Source organism: Mauremys mutica, chromosome 6 (assembly GCF_020497125.1).
Source record: "Mauremys mutica isolate MM-2020 ecotype Southern chromosome 6, ASM2049712v1, whole genome shotgun sequence".
In the NCBI taxonomy this organism is placed as follows: Eukaryota; Metazoa; Chordata; order Testudines; family Geoemydidae; genus Mauremys; species Mauremys mutica.
In genome coordinates, this window is record NC_059077.1 from 47,839,583 (window position 1) to 47,858,224 (window position 18,642).

Below are 18,642 nucleotides of genomic sequence, written 5' to 3' on the forward strand. Positions count from 1 at the left end.
ATTTCTGCTACATAAAATTATTTGTCCTCCTTTTATCTACAGTTGTTTCATCACATAAATATCCTCAAAGGGGTGTATTTCCTGTACTGACTGGTTTGGCATTTTCAGATTGCAAAGGAAATTTATTATGCATCAAATTAATTTCACTTAACCACAGAACACGTAATCTACAACGTAAAAACATTACTGATAGTAACATAAGCATTCTGATTGTGATGACTTGAGACTCCAGGTTTTTCTTAAGGCTGTCCTTCCTGTTACAATAGCAGTATATTGTCATAGCTAGTTGGCCTGAAAACATATCTGCTTAGTTCTGGTTTGTATGCAGGACTGAGGCACATTACAGGGTCCAGGCTATTCTGTCCACTCCATTTCTTCTGAGGCAGAAGAGTGTTGTATTTCTATAACACTTCCCACTCAAGGAATTCAAGGTGCTTCACAAAGATTAGAATTAGCCAGCCTCCCAGTAAAAATGGGGAAGTTTGCTTATTGTTTACATCTAAACTAATGGTGAAATTGAGGGTCAAGAGTTTAAGCAACTTGCCCAAAGTAGCATAGGAAGTATCTCTTGACCCCTCCCATGCTTCAGCCACAAGACCATCTTTTGTCTTAGAAAGATTAAAAAATTAAAGGAATCCTTCAGACAAGCATTACTAGTTATGCTAGCAAGCACATGGTACCAAGTCCCCGCAGGACTGGGCTCCAAGACAACGAAAAACATTGAATTTTAATAGTGGAATTTTCTCCTTCATAATCTTTGTTTTGGAAAGGTAATGAACAGTTTAAACAGCAACTTTAAATTTTTGCACTATGAGATAAACCCAATCCAAACATGATATTCCTTGAATCTGTTTGGTCTACTAAAATAAAACCAATAAAAGTCATTTATCCCACTGACTGGCAATTTATTTAACTTCTGGTGATATTTCCAGGTTTAATGACTTTGTGTACTGAGTTGTATATGAGTATGTTATGAGATATTTATCAAATAAATCTTTATTTTATGTGAATGCTACTAGTAATGTGAGAAGGATTTCTGGAGACCAAAAAAATCCATAAAAACAAAGATACCTTTGCTTCACTGGTCTCTTCACCATTTCCTTTTTTATTTCTGGTACCTGAACCTTGAGATTTTGAAGGTTGCCAATCCTGTGATCCAGAGATGATATCTGGGGTTTCTGGTTCAGAGGATTCAGTTTCTATTAATCCAGCACTAGTATCTTGAAAGCTGAAAATAAGGCATTCAGAGAAAATGTAACATCAGTACTTTTTCACACACAAGTTAATCAGGGCTGCAAGATCAAATTGAACTATGGAGTTATTAAATATACAGTGCGACCACTGTGTATTTGCCCAACTGGACAATCTACAGAAATTTTAAGCGTTCTATTGAACCTGCCAAATCTTATGACTGCCAACTTCATTCCCTTCATCTAAATAAAAGTTCTTGCAACCAAATACAGAAGCTCTGAAAAGCTTTGGTTTAACTTAATAAAATGCCTTTTAAGCACTGCAGATGAAGAATTATTTTAAAAGCAAAAAAGCTTTTGAATATTCTGAATTGGCTCCAAGGAATTCTCTCATTTTATGGAGAAAATCTAATATGGAACAGAGAATATCAAGAAGAGCTTCATCAACACAATGAAGTTCTACTTCAACTCAGAGACTGTTAGTAAAAGTGTTATAGTTCTTCCATAAATATCTTGTCACTTACAAAACATCAATAATATCTGTGTAACAGCGATAAGAAAATCTCCTTAGGAAACATGGAAATTAGTGACACAAAGTGAAGTGTTATATACGGTAAAAAAGTTTCTCAAAGTTCCTGACCAAAAACAATTGCATCTTTGAGAAAACCTGGTTATGTTTCAACTCAGTATTAAACTAAGTATACTTTTGTTTCCCCACAAGTGTTACAGAAGACACATTTTATAGTAAAAAGTGTACAGAACCCCTCCTTCTCCCCATCTCCGCCACAAAGTACAGTAGTAATGTTACTAAGCTCTACTTTAGTGGCACCATCACATTTTCCTTAAAGCTTTAGGGAAAGGTTTGGAATAAGTCACTGGTCTTGATGTTCATCCCAAAAATAAGAGAAATTTTGGATTTAAAGAATCACTAAATGGGGGTTTAGCATTTATTTTTATTAAGTTACGAGGAGGTTTTCAGGGTAAGGATCATGTTGTAGGTATAAAATTAAAGTGAGTCCACCACCCTTGAGGGCAAAGCTTGACAACACATGGAAACCGAAGACCCTGTCCATCTTCACCAATGAATGTGATGGTAAGAATGAAAAAAACAAAACAAAACTAATTTTAGCAAGAAATGGTTTGATTTTTGTGTTTGTAGCAAAAGTTACCTGGTTAAATTGAGATAACTTTCTTCAGTTTTATCATTCAGTTGTAAGCAGGAGTGTGATTCTTGCTCCACCAGAACAGGAGTCTCATCCACATTTTCTTGATTAAGAACATCCAGTTCCTCCCCACATTCAGCATGATTATCACTGTTCATACCAGACACTGCATTTTTTTCTGTTAGCAAATTGTTAAGTGTTTAATATGTATTTCCAGAAAATGCCTGGTAAGTACAGATTCCAAAACATTCACAAGAGAAAACACTAACACACGTAACAAAAATAGGGCTTCAATTTTAGAAGTTATTTTGAGAACCAAATTGAGACATCCGAGAGGGACCTGAATTTCAGAAAAATCTGGCATTTAAAGTGTTTCTGACTGGACAGCTCAAAAATTAAGGCAACAAAAAAAAAAAAAAATCACTTCACTTGAAAGTTCAGACTTATGTGTATAGATAGCTAAACTTTGAAACTTTGGGCTAAATCCAGATTTGTTGCTACAATCAGGAAAAAGAAAGTCACTGTCTTCCAACTGAGTAAAATTTGAAGTCTATAAAGAAAACAATATTGCGTTTGGAGATTTTGTTTTTAAACAATGGTTGCGTCATTGAACAGATATCAACTGTCCCTTAATGAAAATGACGCAACCTTTTCCATTACAAATTGTAGGCTTATGTAATTATAAAGGTTATACTGTAATTTATAGTAAAATTGAAAAGGAATTCAGGTTAAAATTTTAAACATTTTCTTTACCTACATTAATCAACAATCAAAGAGGTTTAAAAAAATCTAGATTTAATTTACTGGTTTGCACCCCATTCAGTTTGGAGCTTCTAGGCAGTTTCACCATCCAATTTTCACATAATAATACTACAAAGTTTTAAACACTTCTAAGGAAAATTTCTACATCTCAACAAAAACTAGGTTGATTTTTTTAAAATTAAAATATTTTAATGGGCGCTGTTTGGAGATGTGTTTTAAAAAAATTTATATTTGGGGCCAAAACTACCTGACTGTGCCCTTTAAAATGAAACATGCCATAAAATTTTCACCAAAAGGCTTATGAATTCATGATATATTTTTCCCAACTACATTTTCAAGGGTGATCCATACTGTTTATTAACATAGCTGAGATCTCACCTGTGCGACCACAGTGGTTTAAACCAAACAATATTCCATAATAGATTGTTGTAATGTGATATCAGAAGTTATATCTAAAGACTACCATAAAACGTCAGGTAGTCCAGAAAGTGGTAGTGCTCTTGCTTAGAGGTGCTTCATAAATTATGTCTGTGCTTGGTCTGCAATGAAAGATCCAATTTGTTTCCATACGTCATTCAACCTGTTTTCACTTCAAAACCTTAAATGGTTTGGAGTCAAGGGTACCAAAGAGATGAACTCTCTCCCTATGCAGTAAATGGCACTTGGTATCAACCAAGGTACTGAAGGTAATAGCCCTCCTGTTTAAAAAAAGAGGGGACTGGCTGCCAGACACTTTTTGAGAAATGAGCTTTAGTTGAGGGCCTCTCTCCCCCAATGGTCTGTTGATCTTCAGAGCACACTGCAAAGCCTGTGTATTCTCCCAGGCTTCTGAGAAAGAGGTGGATTAAAGAGGGTACAGGTAAACTAAGAGAGGATGGTAATTGTTAGACCCAAATTGAATGAAAACAATTACCATCCTCTCTGAACCAACAATAGTACCTACATGTTATAATTTTTTATACCATACAAAGGCCCAAAGAGAACACACCAAGTATTTCCATAGGCTAAAATTTGAGATTTATAATCCGACGGAGTAGTTAATGCACAACAAACTGGGACAATGCCAACAGCAGAAGGATGGATTATGGTTGAGCATTTTAATCTTACTTTTATTGCTGGATTTCCCCCCCTTAGCTGGTTTTGGGGGGGAAGCTCCCTCTTCAGCCAGATTCTCCACTTCCAGTTCAGAATCATCTTTTTTCTTCTTTTTCCTCTTCTTCTTGGTTGTCACTGGCTCCAATATAATCTGTTCTTCTGTCTGTTCAGAGACACTCAGAGATTCTTCATTCTCCTTCTCAGCTGTCCCAGCATCCACTTCTGTTTCTACATCAGAAATTCTGACACCCTGAGGATCATCCTGGTCATTATCTGCTTCTCCACTGACAACTTTAGCTATCAAAGACAATACAGTTCCAGATAAATATACTAGCATTATAAACTAGGAATCTCAAAAGGTCTTTCCTTTATCAATGTCTGGTGCATTCATCTATCCATGGCAATATGCTGTCAGATATAGCAATAGAGCCCTAAAGAAATGTTTTGGCAAACAACCAACCAGACGCAATCAAGTCTCAGCACTGGTTAACTGATGCTGCATCACACATTTGGGGGACAGTCCTTGTATCCGAGACTGATAAAAATGTCATTCTATACTCAATGCACATCACTTTGTCCTTGTGGTTTTTAAGTTGAGTAGTTACACTGACTTTACTACATCATGAAAAGTAAGTACTTGTCTTCCTGGGGAAAAAACCCTAATATTGTGGGTAGAGCTTAATTTGTGGCTCCATATGGCATATTATGCTATGGTAGTTCAAAGAATTTATCTAATTACTTTTACTATATACTACAATACTCAGAAGTATTAGGAACCTAAACTTTCTAGGCAGATTGTTTTCTGGTTTTGGGAAACAGCTTCTAAAAATGACTCAATTACTTTTTTCTTTTTAAAACATTCTGAAATACTAATAGTCAATCACCGCAAAAATCTTGATTTGTATACAGTGTTTAAACATGATGAGTAACTGTTTTTACTTTTGGCACTTTAGAGACTAACGAATTTATTTGAGCATAAGCTTTTATGGGCTACAGCCCACTAAGTGAGCATGCTCAAATAAATTTGTTAGCCTCTAAGGTGCCACAAGTACTCCTGTTCTTTTTGCGGATACAGACTAACACGGCTGCTACTCTGAAACCTGTTTTTTACTTTGCATTTTAATATTTTTACATTAATTTTTGCAATTCTCCTCCCCACCAGTATAAGTGACAAATCCAAAGTGCAGCACAAGAGTAAAAATACCATGCCTTTTCTACTACATTAAATACAAAATAGGTTTATTTTTTAGCCCACAACTAAAAACTTAACATTTTACATGTGGTGTGAAATCCACCAGGTAGGAAAAGACAGCATGATTTCCATTAACTCATATTCATAATCTTATCTAGTAATTTCAGGCAAGTAAATTTCTAAAGACAACAATGGTCTTTAAGACTGTCTACTTCCTAGACAATCTCACCTTTGTAAAAACTTTTTTTCACATATTGTTCTCAATGCCATTTTTCCTGAAACAGTTTTGACAGTTCAGAGAGTCTCAAAATTACATTTAAAAAACTATAAATAGTTTTACACTACTGCTAAAGCAAAACATGCATAAAAATTAATGAAATTCTTTTCAAAAGCATTGAAGTACTATATAAAAAATTAAAAGATTAAGAGTAACTAGAAAATAAATCTTATGCTTTATTTTAAACTGAGAAAGTGAGCCAGCTAAATGAATCTCACTAAAGAGAATTATACTTGCAAGTTTATAGTGGGTGAAGGCAAGTCAAAACTATAGTAACATGAGAAACTGGATCTAGAGAAATCAAAATCACCTAAATAAGAGTGTATCAATATGAAGGGCTTTCAATGCCTGTGCCAAAGCCTTAAAGTGAATTTGTGAGCACCCTATGAAGATATTTATTAACAGATCAAGTTGAAATACTCGAAAAAGGAAATACAAGATTCCAAACCAACTGTAACTTGGATAAGGCAGTACAATTTTATTTCATATAAGATACCTCTCTAGAAATCAGCTAATACTATCCTCTAAATGAGCAAATTAAGAACTGAAAAAAGTCCTTCTAGGAATCCAATGGTGTCACACAAGGCTCCCATTGCCTGAAAGAAATCTGTTCAGAACAGTGAAGTATGACATTTCTTAGAAGATTTTTTTCACTTGTTCAATGACCCAATAGTGAAGCACTAAAACAGTATTATTCCGTATTACTATCTTGAACAGAAAATTCTAAAATTAAGTACCTTTTTGCTTTTTCCGAGATTTGTGTGGCTTCTTCTCTTTTGAACTTTGTCTTTTAGTAGCTTTTTGCTTCTTCTTTTTCTCATCTGCCAGTACCTCCTCGAGCAACTGGGCAAAGAATTCAAAGTCAAATGGTCGCTTTTCCTCTGTTCAATTAAAAGAGTGAAATATAAAAGGTAATATTTCACAATTAATAAAGTTATTCAAGCTTCTGTTTTCTTAAAACAAATAGTTCATTTATGATTTCCATGCCCAAACACCACTTTCCATACTGCATGTTTCATGACTAGTCAGTTTCTTTTATAGGAGTGGCACTGAAAGCTTGCAGAGACCAGAGGTAACATATTAGGCGTGCAGAAGCTTAATTTTAAAACAAAGGTAAATGAAAAAACCCATAGCATCTAAGGTATGTCTACACTGCCCACGTTACAGTGTGGCCACGGCAGCGCTGTGACGTGAGCAGTGTAGACATGCTATATCACCGGGGAAAGCTCTCCCGGCAATAAAAAACCCACCCCGAACAAGCAGTGTAGCTTTATCACCAGGAGTGCAGCTTCTGGCATTAAAGAGCTATTTTCAGCACTAAACCTTTGGTCGCTCAGGGGTGTGTTTTTTCACACCCCTGAACGACTAAAGTTTTAGTGTTGAAAGTGGCAGTGTAGACACAGCTTCACATAATTGCTTTGAAAATTCTGAAAAACAACAAATATTCAGGTTGCATCACAATATCAAATTATGAACCACTGTGCTAAATGAAGTAGACACTCGCATTTCATGAAAGTAACAGTAGTACCTATACAGCACTTGTCATTCAAGATTCTCAGAGTGCTCTACAATTAGTAACTAATGGATCCTACATGTAAGATAGTTAAATATTACTCCCCATTTCACAGAAAGACTCTGAGGCACAGAAAAAGTATATGCTTAGCCCAAATTAGACACCAAATCAACAGAGCTGGGACTAAAAGCTAAAAATTTTTACTTTCAGTCTTGTACTTTAACCACTACATTAACCTCTAAATGTTAAGTATTACAAACAAACACCCTGTTGTAGAATTAATTTATTGGCTCAAACAAACTAAAGCATAAAAAAATTACATATTCATAACTAAATTCTTCTGATCAGGTGTTAAGTAAAAACTTACTGAACGCTTTATCTATCCTCCATCCATTTGCTTTTTCCTCACGTTTAAACTTGTTCTGAAAAAACGTATACTGTAAATTATATTAATCCTTCTCCACTAAGCAAATCTTGCAGTACTACAGATATAAAAGGTAGCAAATCAGGATAAAATACTCCTTTAGTTAGTGAAAAGGTTGCCCACAAGGAAATAAAAGTTGTAACTAACACAGTGGTTTGATTTACAAGTGTATCTAGTCAAATTAGGAAGTTTAACTAATTTGTGACAGATCAAGAAGCATCTTATCCATTTCAAGCACATTACTCTGGATATTAACTATATTCTGAAAATGTACTGTTACCACAAACTTTACCCCCGAACCATGTACCATCAAAAGTTATTAATACTAAAATACTGTATAAACAGCATGCAAAAGGTTGAGAACAAAAGTAAATGCTGACAATTGCACTAGTAATATCATTCTCTGCTTTACTTACCTTAATCTCTGTTCTTGCTCTGTGGGGAAACAGCTGACCAATCAGAGAGAAGTCTGTTCCTACCATGCTAATAGCTAAAAAGAACATGTCAGTTTCTGTAACAAAAATATACATACACAAGTAAGTAATGAATGCTATCATCCTTTTTACTATATGAACCAAAATCTTTACATTTAAGAGTAAAAAAACAAAATATGTACACCCAATATATTCAGACAGAGCTAAATTCCAAACCAGACCATTATTCCAGTTCATAGTTTCACAGAGTTTAAGGCCAAAAGGGATCATCTGAACTTCTGTAAACCACAGGCCATTACATTTCACCCAGCTACCCCTGTATTCAAAGTTATTGTTATTTGAGTTTGCTTTATTTTATACTTTTTCTGCTTATCGTATTGTAAAGCATCTTGATACTACTGAGGAATGCAGTATAAATGTTTATCTAGGTACTTACGGCGTCAGTGTAGCTTCTGAGCATCTAGCAACATGGAAAACATATCAAGCTAATTACTATAAGTGAATACATATCCAATAAGCTTTAAATTATTCACTGATTCCCCACCCTTCACAGTGGAATACACTAAACAACAGCATGCCTCCTGAAAAATATTTTCCTCATGTCATGACTTAAGAAGAAGGGAAGATGATTCAGGTACTACTAACACTATTCACTCCAGTAAAGAGCAGTTTGGAGAAGATTTCTGCTCTAAAACTTAAACAATGTAATTTTGTTAAAAAGTAAGCTATTAAGTCAGGAAGATAAACACTGAAGTAATTAAAAATCATATATCAGAAATAAAGTTCATGTTCTAAGAGCTTACTCAAAATAAGTTGCTTCTGTGGTTATCAAATGTTTCACATTCACTCCAGCTTTTAACCACCTTGAAAAATCAATTCCCTCTATGCTATGTCTTTGTGAACAGTATACTCTGAAGTTAAATAATGTATGTTCAAACCAAGAATTTAGCTTCTGCAGATCATACCATTTTTTGACTACGAATAACCACTCATTAGCACATTTATTGAAAATATTTTTCTCCTGAGGTTTAACTTATTTTATATGTAATTACTTACAATCACTATTGTGATTTTATAGTTGTATTTTGTACACACACAGTATTGATAATAGTATGTTTAATTAAAAATACAGCTTTGCCCCTAACAATTTTGTTCTCTTGCATTTCACAAACATTTAGAAGGTTTCCTTCATTTACAATTAACAAGCTTATTTTTGTTTATGTATCAGTATCAATGGAGAATTAATCCTTAGGAAATATGTTATTTTAGAGTTCTCAGATTAAAAGAATACTAAGAATTGTCACATTTTAGTCTTAAATTATGCCGTGTGTTACTTTCTTAAATACCTCTATTACTACTATTATATCAGTTGTCAACAAAAAGAACAATCTAGATTTTTAAAATAAGCAAACACTAATCTCACTAATTCTGCAAACAACACTAGATCAACATTAATTCATGAATTTTAATTCTCATCTTATTCTTTATAAATGCAACCACAAAATAAAACAAAAATGTATTTTTTTTACTGCTCTTTATTTACACAGAGTAGCAGTATTCCAAAGAATTCATGAGAAAATCGGGAATGGAACCACAATCTTCCACCCAAAGATTTGAGAAGTGTTCTCATACACAGTGATCTCTACCACATTGTGATGCCGGCAAATAATAAAGGCCAAGTTCTGGTAGACATAAGCATAGTGTCCTGCACCCACAAAACATAGGTGCACATATACACTGCAAAAAGCAGCCCGATGCACAGATTCCTCACACCATCTATTCCTAAACCATGCTGGAAGGGCTGTGTGTATAACTGCTGCCGAATTAGGAAGCACACATGATTTAATATGCAGTTTATACAACCTGGTCCCCAGTCCCATAACGACCCTCCTGTCAGAGGCACACTGGAGTGGCATTTCCACTTCTGGAGTGGCAACCAGATTCCAGCCCATTATCTCACTGGGTGTGGGGTTTCTTGAGTATCCCTATGCTCAGCACAAGCTAGAACTTTGCTCATTAAGGCCCCTATCCTACAACTATTAAATAAGTAATTAACTTTACACATGAATAGATCCATTGAGGTCAATGGGACTACTCACATGTGTAAAGTAATATATGTCTGCAAGTATCTGCAGGATCAGGGCTTAGTCTTCTACAGACTCAAAACTTGAAACTAAAATATACCTACCTTTATTTGACCACGGCTTGGTATAAAAACTTTTCCTAAAGCTGGAATAGGTAGTTGTGGAGCCACGCTCAAAGATCGGATCATTTTCTTCTACAACACATGACCCTTTTGTCCTTAAAACTTCTACAGTTAAACTGAAAATAAGAAAGCAACCCAGGAATGTCAGACATCAGAAATGTCATGGGGCAATAAAAACCTAGAGAACCACAATTTGTCTGTTGAGAACCTGAGAATTAAGACTCTTTCTGCCATACTGCAAGTTCACATCAATTTAACTATGTTTCATTACCATGCCAATATCTATTATATGATTTAGAGAATATTGGGAATTGGTATTAACCTAGTTAAATTACATACAGTAGAACCTCAGAGTTATGAACAGCAGTCACACAAACTGACCAGTCAACCACACCCCTCATTTGGAACCAGAAGTACACAATCAGGCAGCGGGGACCAACAACAAAAAAAGCAAATACAGTACAGTACTGCATTAAATGTAAACTACTAAAAAAATAAAGGGAAAGTTTAAAAAGACTTGACAAGGTAAGGAAACTGTTTCTGTGCTTGTTTAATTTAAATTAAGATGGTTAAAAGCAGCATTTTTCTTCTGCAGTAAAGTTTCAAAGCTGTATTAATCAACGTTCAGTTGTAAACTTTTGAAAAAAAAAACCACCACCACGTTTTGTTCAGAGTTATGAACATTTCAGAGTTACAAACAACCTCCATTCCCAAGGAGTTCATAACTCTGAGGTTCTACTGTAATTACATTCACTCTAACGTTTTAGAAATATGGAACACAAATATATTAAGTAAAATGCAGTGAAGAGTCCGAACCCCTCTGCTCCTTGTCCCCTGACCGCCCCCTCCTGGGAACCCCCACCCCTAACCGCCCGCCCCCAGACTCTACCCCCATCCAACCCCCACACTCCCTGTCTCCTGACTGCCCTGACCCCTATCCACACCCCCACCCCCTGACAGGCCTCCCAGGACTCCCACGCCTATCCAACCACCTCCTGTGCCCCATCTCCAGAACCTCCGCCCCATCCAACCGCCCCCTGCTCCCCTGACTGCCCCCCAGGACACCCTGCCCCTTATCCAACCCTCCCCACACCCACCCTTCCCATGCCGCTCAGAGCAGCAGGACTGGCAGCCCCGCTGGAGTCAGCCATGCCCCCGCGCTGCCCGGCAGGGGCTTGCAGCCCTGCCGCCCAGACCGCTGGTGGCACAGGGGCTGCAGGGGAGGAGGAACAGCAGGGGAGGGGCCAGGGGCTAGCATCCCCGGGTGAGAGCTCAAGGGCCAGGCAGGACAGTCCTGCCACAGTTTGCCCACCTCTGAACTAAATTGTAAAGTGTTATGTAAAATTATGAAGCCAGATAATGTAATTCCTGTTAACTGTTAACCACTCTGGAAACCAGACAGTAATTCATCAGACACACACAGCACAGGAGTCAGTTGCAGAATATCAATTACCTTTCTTCATCCAGAATAATTGTACCATCTTCTGCTACTTTCACTTGAGGAACTAGAAGAGGACCATCATTCTCCTCCCCTTCCTCTGGCTCAGTCTCAGCCTCCTCATCTTCATGATCAGGAGCACGTATCTCTTCTGGTCTACAATTTTGAAAGATTAACACTTCAGCACATACACACAAGTAGCAATTTTTTCTGGTTGCTATGTATCTGCTAGATTACCCCATACATTATTCAGTCACCTAGCTAAAACCCCCACAATTTTATAAATCTTCAGATTAATGTTTTATCAGTTATATTTTGATATATGAAAATGTCAATTGGCTGGATGCATGTAAAATTAACACCAAACAAATTTTAACATGTTAACTGGCTGCAACAATAACTTTCCTTGAATTACAAGTCCTCCCTGTCATAATAATGATTAAAAAACACAAATGTAACATGATAAACCTATTACCATGAACAACAAGATACTCATCACAGCTAACCTGTCTCAAGAAGTCTGAGTAAACAGATTGATTTCTACATTCTGCTCCTGGACAATTTATCTAATGACTACCATTTCTCCTCCATCTTCCCGCCATCTAAAATAATTAATTTAAAACAAAGGAATAAATTTATCACAACAGTAAGTTAAGAACCAGACAATCCCTTCTACATTACTTACACATAAAAGGTACTTCTTTTCCAACAGAAGGCATTTTGACGTTAAGTACCATAGACACAAAGACTTACTCTCTCATTTGAACCTGTGTAGAAATCTTCTCAGTTTTCTTTTCTTCTGCCAGCGAAGACCTATTAGAGATATGACAATATTCACTGATGCATAGATTTACACTAACAGAAAAAAAAATACCCCCAAAGTCTGTTCTAAATCTGAAGGCAAAACATCTTTACTAGGGCACTCTCTTTATACCATGCTAGTGCATCATCTAATTTCACAATCTGTATATCCTGCTAAGCGACTTGAGCAACTTAAGGTTCTAGAAATGAATAGTTCAGGAGAATTAGTAATGGGATAGAGAACCTGTTGTCACTTCACATCACCTGACTTCACATCTGTCCAAATTCATTACATAACATCATAGTACTACGCTAAAATGCAATAGGGTATTTTTAGTTCGTGTTAGAAAGATCTATATAGACCCATTACTGTGGAACTTGTTAGCGTACATTAGAAATCATATCCATGCAGTACACACTGCTGCTCCATGTAGACATACCATGAGTTCTTTGATCTCAGACCAGTTACCAGTGGACAGCTAACAGTGCCAGTGCTACCAGCACAATTGGCAACAATGTTAGCAAGGCAAGGAGAAATGCCAAACTTCCAATGGACACAGAAAATGAACCACCTACCCTACTACTCCTCAGGCTAGTCTTCCAGGTAGAGATTATATTGACAGAGGTTTGTGACATTTTTGTGCCTTGCTCCACACTACACACGATTAAGGATACAATTTAGTCACATAGGTCATGGATTCTGTGACTTCACTGGACCGCCACAACTTCGGCTTAGCTGTCAGGAGTGCGGCCAGAGCCATGCGCCCTCCCTCCATCCCCCACAGCCAGAGCTGAGGCCGTTTGCTCAACCCCTTCGGCTTCAACAGATTCCAGAGCCATTGTTGCATGTCCCCACCCCACAGCTTCTGCAGGGTTTGGAGCTGGAGCTGTACCCGCTATGACGGTGAGGCTAGAGTTGTTAGTCCCCCCGCATGGGGATCCAGGTGACATTCCTTTCCCTCCCCACCCAGCCCTCTCTCCCCTCATTATTTTTAGTTAAAGTCATGGACAGATTGGGGCTCCCATAAATTTTTGTTTATTGCTCACGACTTCTCCATGACTTTTACTAAAAATAACTGTGACAAAATCTTAACCTTACTTATGATATGTGGAACACACATACTCCAAGTTGATACAATACGGTCACTACCCGCTCAAGACACACCTCCGCCATGATACCTATTAAAAGTCAACCAACTTATGATGGCTACATTGAAGAGCAGCTAATATTTAATCTACAATTGGGAAAAATTCAAGTGTATGTTCACGTATACACACAGATTTGATTATATTATACCACACTTCACTTATTACTTGTCTATATACATTGAAATACTTCAGGGTATGGACTGTGTCTCTGTATGTTTGTATTGAACTTAACATGAGACTCTAATCTCGATTGCAATACAAATACCAAGTAATAGTGATACAGCATTCAGAAGCTTACGCTGCCACTGCCCATGCTTTACCTGTTCTATGGATAAACAGGACTTCTGTATCCAGGGCTGTCAGTATAATACATTTCACAAGGATTAAATTAGTATACACAGACAAAAACAATTTACCTTTAGGAAAAGAGAACTGTACTTACTTCATAGGATTGTTTTCTGGCAGGTAGTATATCAAGTCTCTCATAGTCATTTTGGAATGATCTGGCGGAGTTTTCCCTTCAATTACTGTAGGTCTATTTTTCCATTTTTTCTACATACCAAAGACATGTTTATTTAGCTTTTTCTTTACTCACACACATTATATAATATAAATATTTATTTTGATATGTGCCCGGCCTAATTTTTCTCTAACATTATTGTAGCTTTTTTTTTTTTTTTTATAACAATCTACATTTCTCAAAGACATCGTCAACCTTAATTGATCTGGGTTTTCAAGAGACCTCAATGCTCTGTGTGGGTATGAGTGTGTAGACCCAGAAGTCAAGACACACTGGATGGATGGTCTAGTATCAGAGACTAAAAGGACTGAGGTGTGTCAAACCAAGGAGTGTGAGACACTTTAGATGATATTTTCTCTTTGCCTAATTCAAAATAAAACAAAGAGTGAACTTGCACAGGATTGCAACTGTTGGGTTTTCATATAAATGATTAATTCAACTTTTAAAAATGAACACTGTCAATTAAAAAATAGATAAAAGTAGTTTCAGACACTATGAATGCTCCTGAACTCCCTGCCATTTTGTGTGGCTTTTTAAAAATTCATATTGTTGTTGTTGGCAGAGAGATTAAAGACCTGTTATAGTACATGAAACCACTTTTTTTTTTAATTGACTAATTTTCAAGTTGACTTATCCACCGAAAGAAAGCGGCTGCCTCTTTTCCTTCTCATATGTACCTCCTCTACTGATATATAGAAATCTCTTACATTGTGCTGCTGAATTCAGTTTTCATTAGAATCTCATGAAGTTTAATAGTTAAGTGTTTTAACATGCCCATAAGATTGCTCAACTATAAAATGGTAGATACTGGTTAACAGAATAATAGTGACGTGAGCTGTCCAAGATAACAGAACTGAGTCAATAACAAAGCTGAATACAGAACACAAGAATCCCAACTCTCAGCCCCCGCATTGCATTTACCAATGATAAAAATACATGATAAAAATAGTAAGCATTCTGGCTGGCATGTTAGCAGGAGTGTTATTATGTCACATAAAGGTCCACTAGTAGAATCACACCACCACCACCACCAATAAATAAATAAATATTTTTTATACAAAAGAACACTCACTCCTGTGATAGCACAAGAGCTACTAGACCCCATCATAGGCTGCCAGCACTATGCTGTGGACATCATAGTTACCGTAGATTTCATATTGGAATTGACCCACAGGGATCAGGCAAATGTTGATCCCTTTCTTTGTGTCCTCTTTGCCCAAAATTCCCAAAGCAGGACCTTACCATCCTCTCTTTCTTAAGCTCTTCTTTGAGCATCTCTCTTAACTTCTGAGCTTTGAGGATTCTTTCACGGTCTGTGCACTTTTGTTTATCTTTTGTTAGAGGGGGTTTTGTATGTGACATTTCCTCTTGTGTGGGTCTTCCTTGGGTGGGTCTCTCCTTGAGAGGGCAGGGTGTGTTCTTCTGGAGGACTTCATCATTTTTTAGAGCAGTTACACCCACATTTGGCTCTTTGCTCACTGATTTTTTAAGTGGGGAAAACTGTGGCACTTGTGGAACAGGTGTCTTCTTTTCAGGCAGTATGGGAGACTTTGGGGAGCTTTCTATATTAATCTTCTCTGATGGATAGGATTCCTTCTGAAGTGAAGAGTTACCATTAGTAACAGACTGAGGTAATGGTTTTTTAGAAGACTTTGATACTGAACGTTGTGCAGATGGAAGTGTAACTCTGGGTTTTGCCAGATTAGGCATAGTGGATATTCGTTTTCTTCTCTGTAAAGGTGTATCTGCAGGTTTCCTAGCTTCTCCATCATCATTTGCACAACCAGTCCTTTCATCTCTGTGGAAAATTAAAACAAATATCTTACCCTGAAATCCCTTACAATGACAGTTTTGCTACTTTTAAGATTGCATTGAGGGGAGCACATCTAAAGCCTAAATATAGTACTAAAGAAAAGTGTTTTACTCTGATAACCTTATCCAAGAACCCATACTTAACCAAACCAAGACATATTGAATGGAGCCTCGTAAATTATGTAAAATATTGACGCTTATGTCCAAAAATAACTGACCTCAAAATATTAACAAGTTTTTAGCAATAGTGATTAACATTTAAATTAGTCAAGCTGTTTTTTGTTTCTTAATGGAATGCTCTTTACCTTCAATCTTAACACGCACTCATAGATCACCAGATAATAAAATAGTTTATGCACAAAATTAAAACTGCATAAAAATATTTAATAAACTCAGATGTAACAACAATGTTTATGATTTTTAGGTGTCAGAAAAAAGGCTTAATTTAAATTCCTCTGCAGTATTTGCAACTCAAATATTATATCACTGTGTAACTCCTTAAAACCCAGAGTGAAACTGACAAGAATTTCACTATCTATGCTAAGTGTACAAAAAGTCAGCAGCCTTTCCTAGGTGAGTACAGTGCTATTACTTTCTATAGGACGTCAATCTTGGTTTAAAATGGTCTAACACTTAAAGTTGCAAAGACAATATTCCCAACACAAACCTAGTGCAAACCAATGCACTGTTATCTTCCTAACTGCAGACCACTCCAGTGCCTCAACTGCTGATCATTGCTTGGTCAAGATACAGCAGAGGTGAAGCGCAAACATTTTTTTTATAATGAGGATTGTACTTTTTTTTTTTTTTTTGTCAGTCCCTGGTTGTAGTTTTAACTTTCAAAGTATCAGGAGTCAAGTCTGAATAAAATAGAACTCCACAAAATGTCAGGTATATTTTTCAAGCTCCGTGGTAAAGTCATTTAGACATTTTAAAATGGACAAAGTACTAAGTGACATTTAATGATTTTAAATCTGGACTGTTTCTTTAACTCTAGGTGTAAATCCAAGAAAGTGTTGCCCATCCTAATTCATAGCTATCCACCCAAATTTTGGTACCAAAACAAAAAAAAATCTTGTTTGCTGCTGCTGTTTTTTAATGGCCCCCCTCAACTGTCAGTGTTACACAACTAGGAGTGGTATATTTTCCTTGAGTTGTGTTCTGAAGACCTCCACCATTGATTTCAATGAGAACTGTGCAAATCAAGGTAATATCTGGTCCCAGGACGAATCATTATTATAATGTTTTTTCTTAGTATTTGCTCTAGTGTCCTAAGGTGTTACAGAAAAGCAGATATGACAACTTCCTAGGTACTACTTAAATAAAATAGTAGATTAATAATAATAGAAAAAGGTCTGCACTGATAAAAAGAAATTATTCAGTCCTAGGGAAATCAACACTAAACTGCCAAGTACTAACTTCAACCACAAATATTAAATGTATGGCCCAATCCAGAATTGTTTTCCACCTAGGAGAACCCCTGCACCTAGGCAGGGATCAATTTATTTCAATGGAGTCTCTGCCATGTGAGGCTTATTGCAGGATTGGGGACTATAACAAAATAATAATTATGTACAAAATACATATATAGCCATTTATTTCTAAACCAAGGGCTGGCACTCGTTACATTCTTGGTTATCTTAGACTTAGCAAATAGTGCCCTCTCATCCTGCAGTAATATGTACTTCACAACGAGGGAACCACCCTCAGACAGGAAAAATACCTCCTGAAATAAAGGGAGACAGGCACGGAGAAGGCGTTGGACACCTGACAGCTCCCAAGCACGGGGCGTGCAGCTGCGGTGTGAGGGACAGTGCAGAGCGCAAGGGCAGGTAGGCTGCTGGCCATGATGGTAACCAGACAGCTCCCAAAGCTTTCCAGGTACCTGAGAACCTGTACAGGGCTGAGACCGCCAAGCAGCGCCCTCCTGGCGGTTGCTGGTCCTGCTCCCTCGGGCTGCGCGGAGCTGGGGCTGCTCCTGACGGCGAGACTTGCCCAGCGGCGGCTTAGTGGGGCTAGAGCCGCGCAGAGCCCAGTTCACAGCGCGAGCTGCGGGACTCACCTCCTCCCCGGCTGTCCCCCCTCCGGCTGGGGCGCGGGGTCCGGGCGGGGACCGGCAGCAGTTCCGGGAGAGGCTGGCGCGTTGGGCTGCGGCTCTTGCCTTGCCGGCAGGGAGGCGGAATCCTGGCCGCGCTGCGGCTCCGGGGCCGCCGGGGCGCTCGGGCCGCAGCCGCCGCCCCTACCCCCGGGCCTCACGTTGGGCTTCACGCTGAGCCTGGCTCGGCGGAACATGTTGCCGGGCTGCTCCCCGTTCCCCTCGCTCAGGCGGGGGAGGAAAGAGCTCGGTCCGGCCCCTGGGAGCGGCGGCGGCGGGGGGGTCACTCCCGCGCGGCCAGGGAAGCGCTAGAGCCGAGTGTCCTCCTCCGGCGCCGCCGCCTCATGTCACTTGCCGCACACCGGGTGCAGGTCCCCCCTCCCCACCGTGCACAGGGCCTGGCGCAGCCAAACGTCATCAGCCTGCGACCGGCCGCCGCGGGGAAATCACGTTCACACGTGACGCGTCAGAAAGCGAGGTAAGTGGAGCGCGTTCCCTCGCTAGAACTTCCGTAACTAGCGGAGATTGCGGCCAAAGTGACGGAGAGCCGGAGGGGACAAAGAGTGCTGGG

At 38.3% G+C, this 18,642-nt stretch overlaps 1 protein-coding gene across 1 annotated transcript in view; it reads right to left on the reverse strand.

The window, feature by feature from the left end:
- The window catches only part of BDP1 (B double prime 1, subunit of RNA polymerase III transcription initiation factor IIIB), an 80,794-nt gene extending 62,419 nt beyond the window's left edge, over window positions 1-18,375 (reverse strand). Inside the window, exons 1-12 of the mRNA XM_045021813.1 lie at window positions 18,039-18,375; window positions 15,407-15,962; window positions 14,087-14,196; window positions 12,448-12,507; window positions 11,710-11,850; window positions 10,239-10,372; window positions 8,033-8,127; window positions 7,560-7,614; window positions 6,417-6,560; window positions 4,223-4,507; window positions 2,360-2,531; window positions 1,072-1,228 (exon numbers count right to left, since the gene is read on the reverse strand). Coding sequence (XP_044877748.1) covers window positions 1,072-1,228; window positions 2,360-2,531; window positions 4,223-4,507; window positions 6,417-6,560; window positions 7,560-7,614; window positions 8,033-8,127; window positions 10,239-10,372; window positions 11,710-11,850; window positions 12,448-12,507; window positions 14,087-14,196; window positions 15,407-15,962; window positions 18,039-18,268 — 2,139 coding nt within the window. The 5' untranslated portion in view covers window positions 18,269-18,375. The remainder of the gene's footprint in view (window positions 1-1,071; window positions 1,229-2,359; window positions 2,532-4,222; window positions 4,508-6,416; window positions 6,561-7,559; window positions 7,615-8,032; window positions 8,128-10,238; window positions 10,373-11,709; window positions 11,851-12,447; window positions 12,508-14,086; window positions 14,197-15,406; window positions 15,963-18,038) is intronic.
- Between the last annotated feature and the right edge of the window lie 267 nt (window positions 18,376-18,642).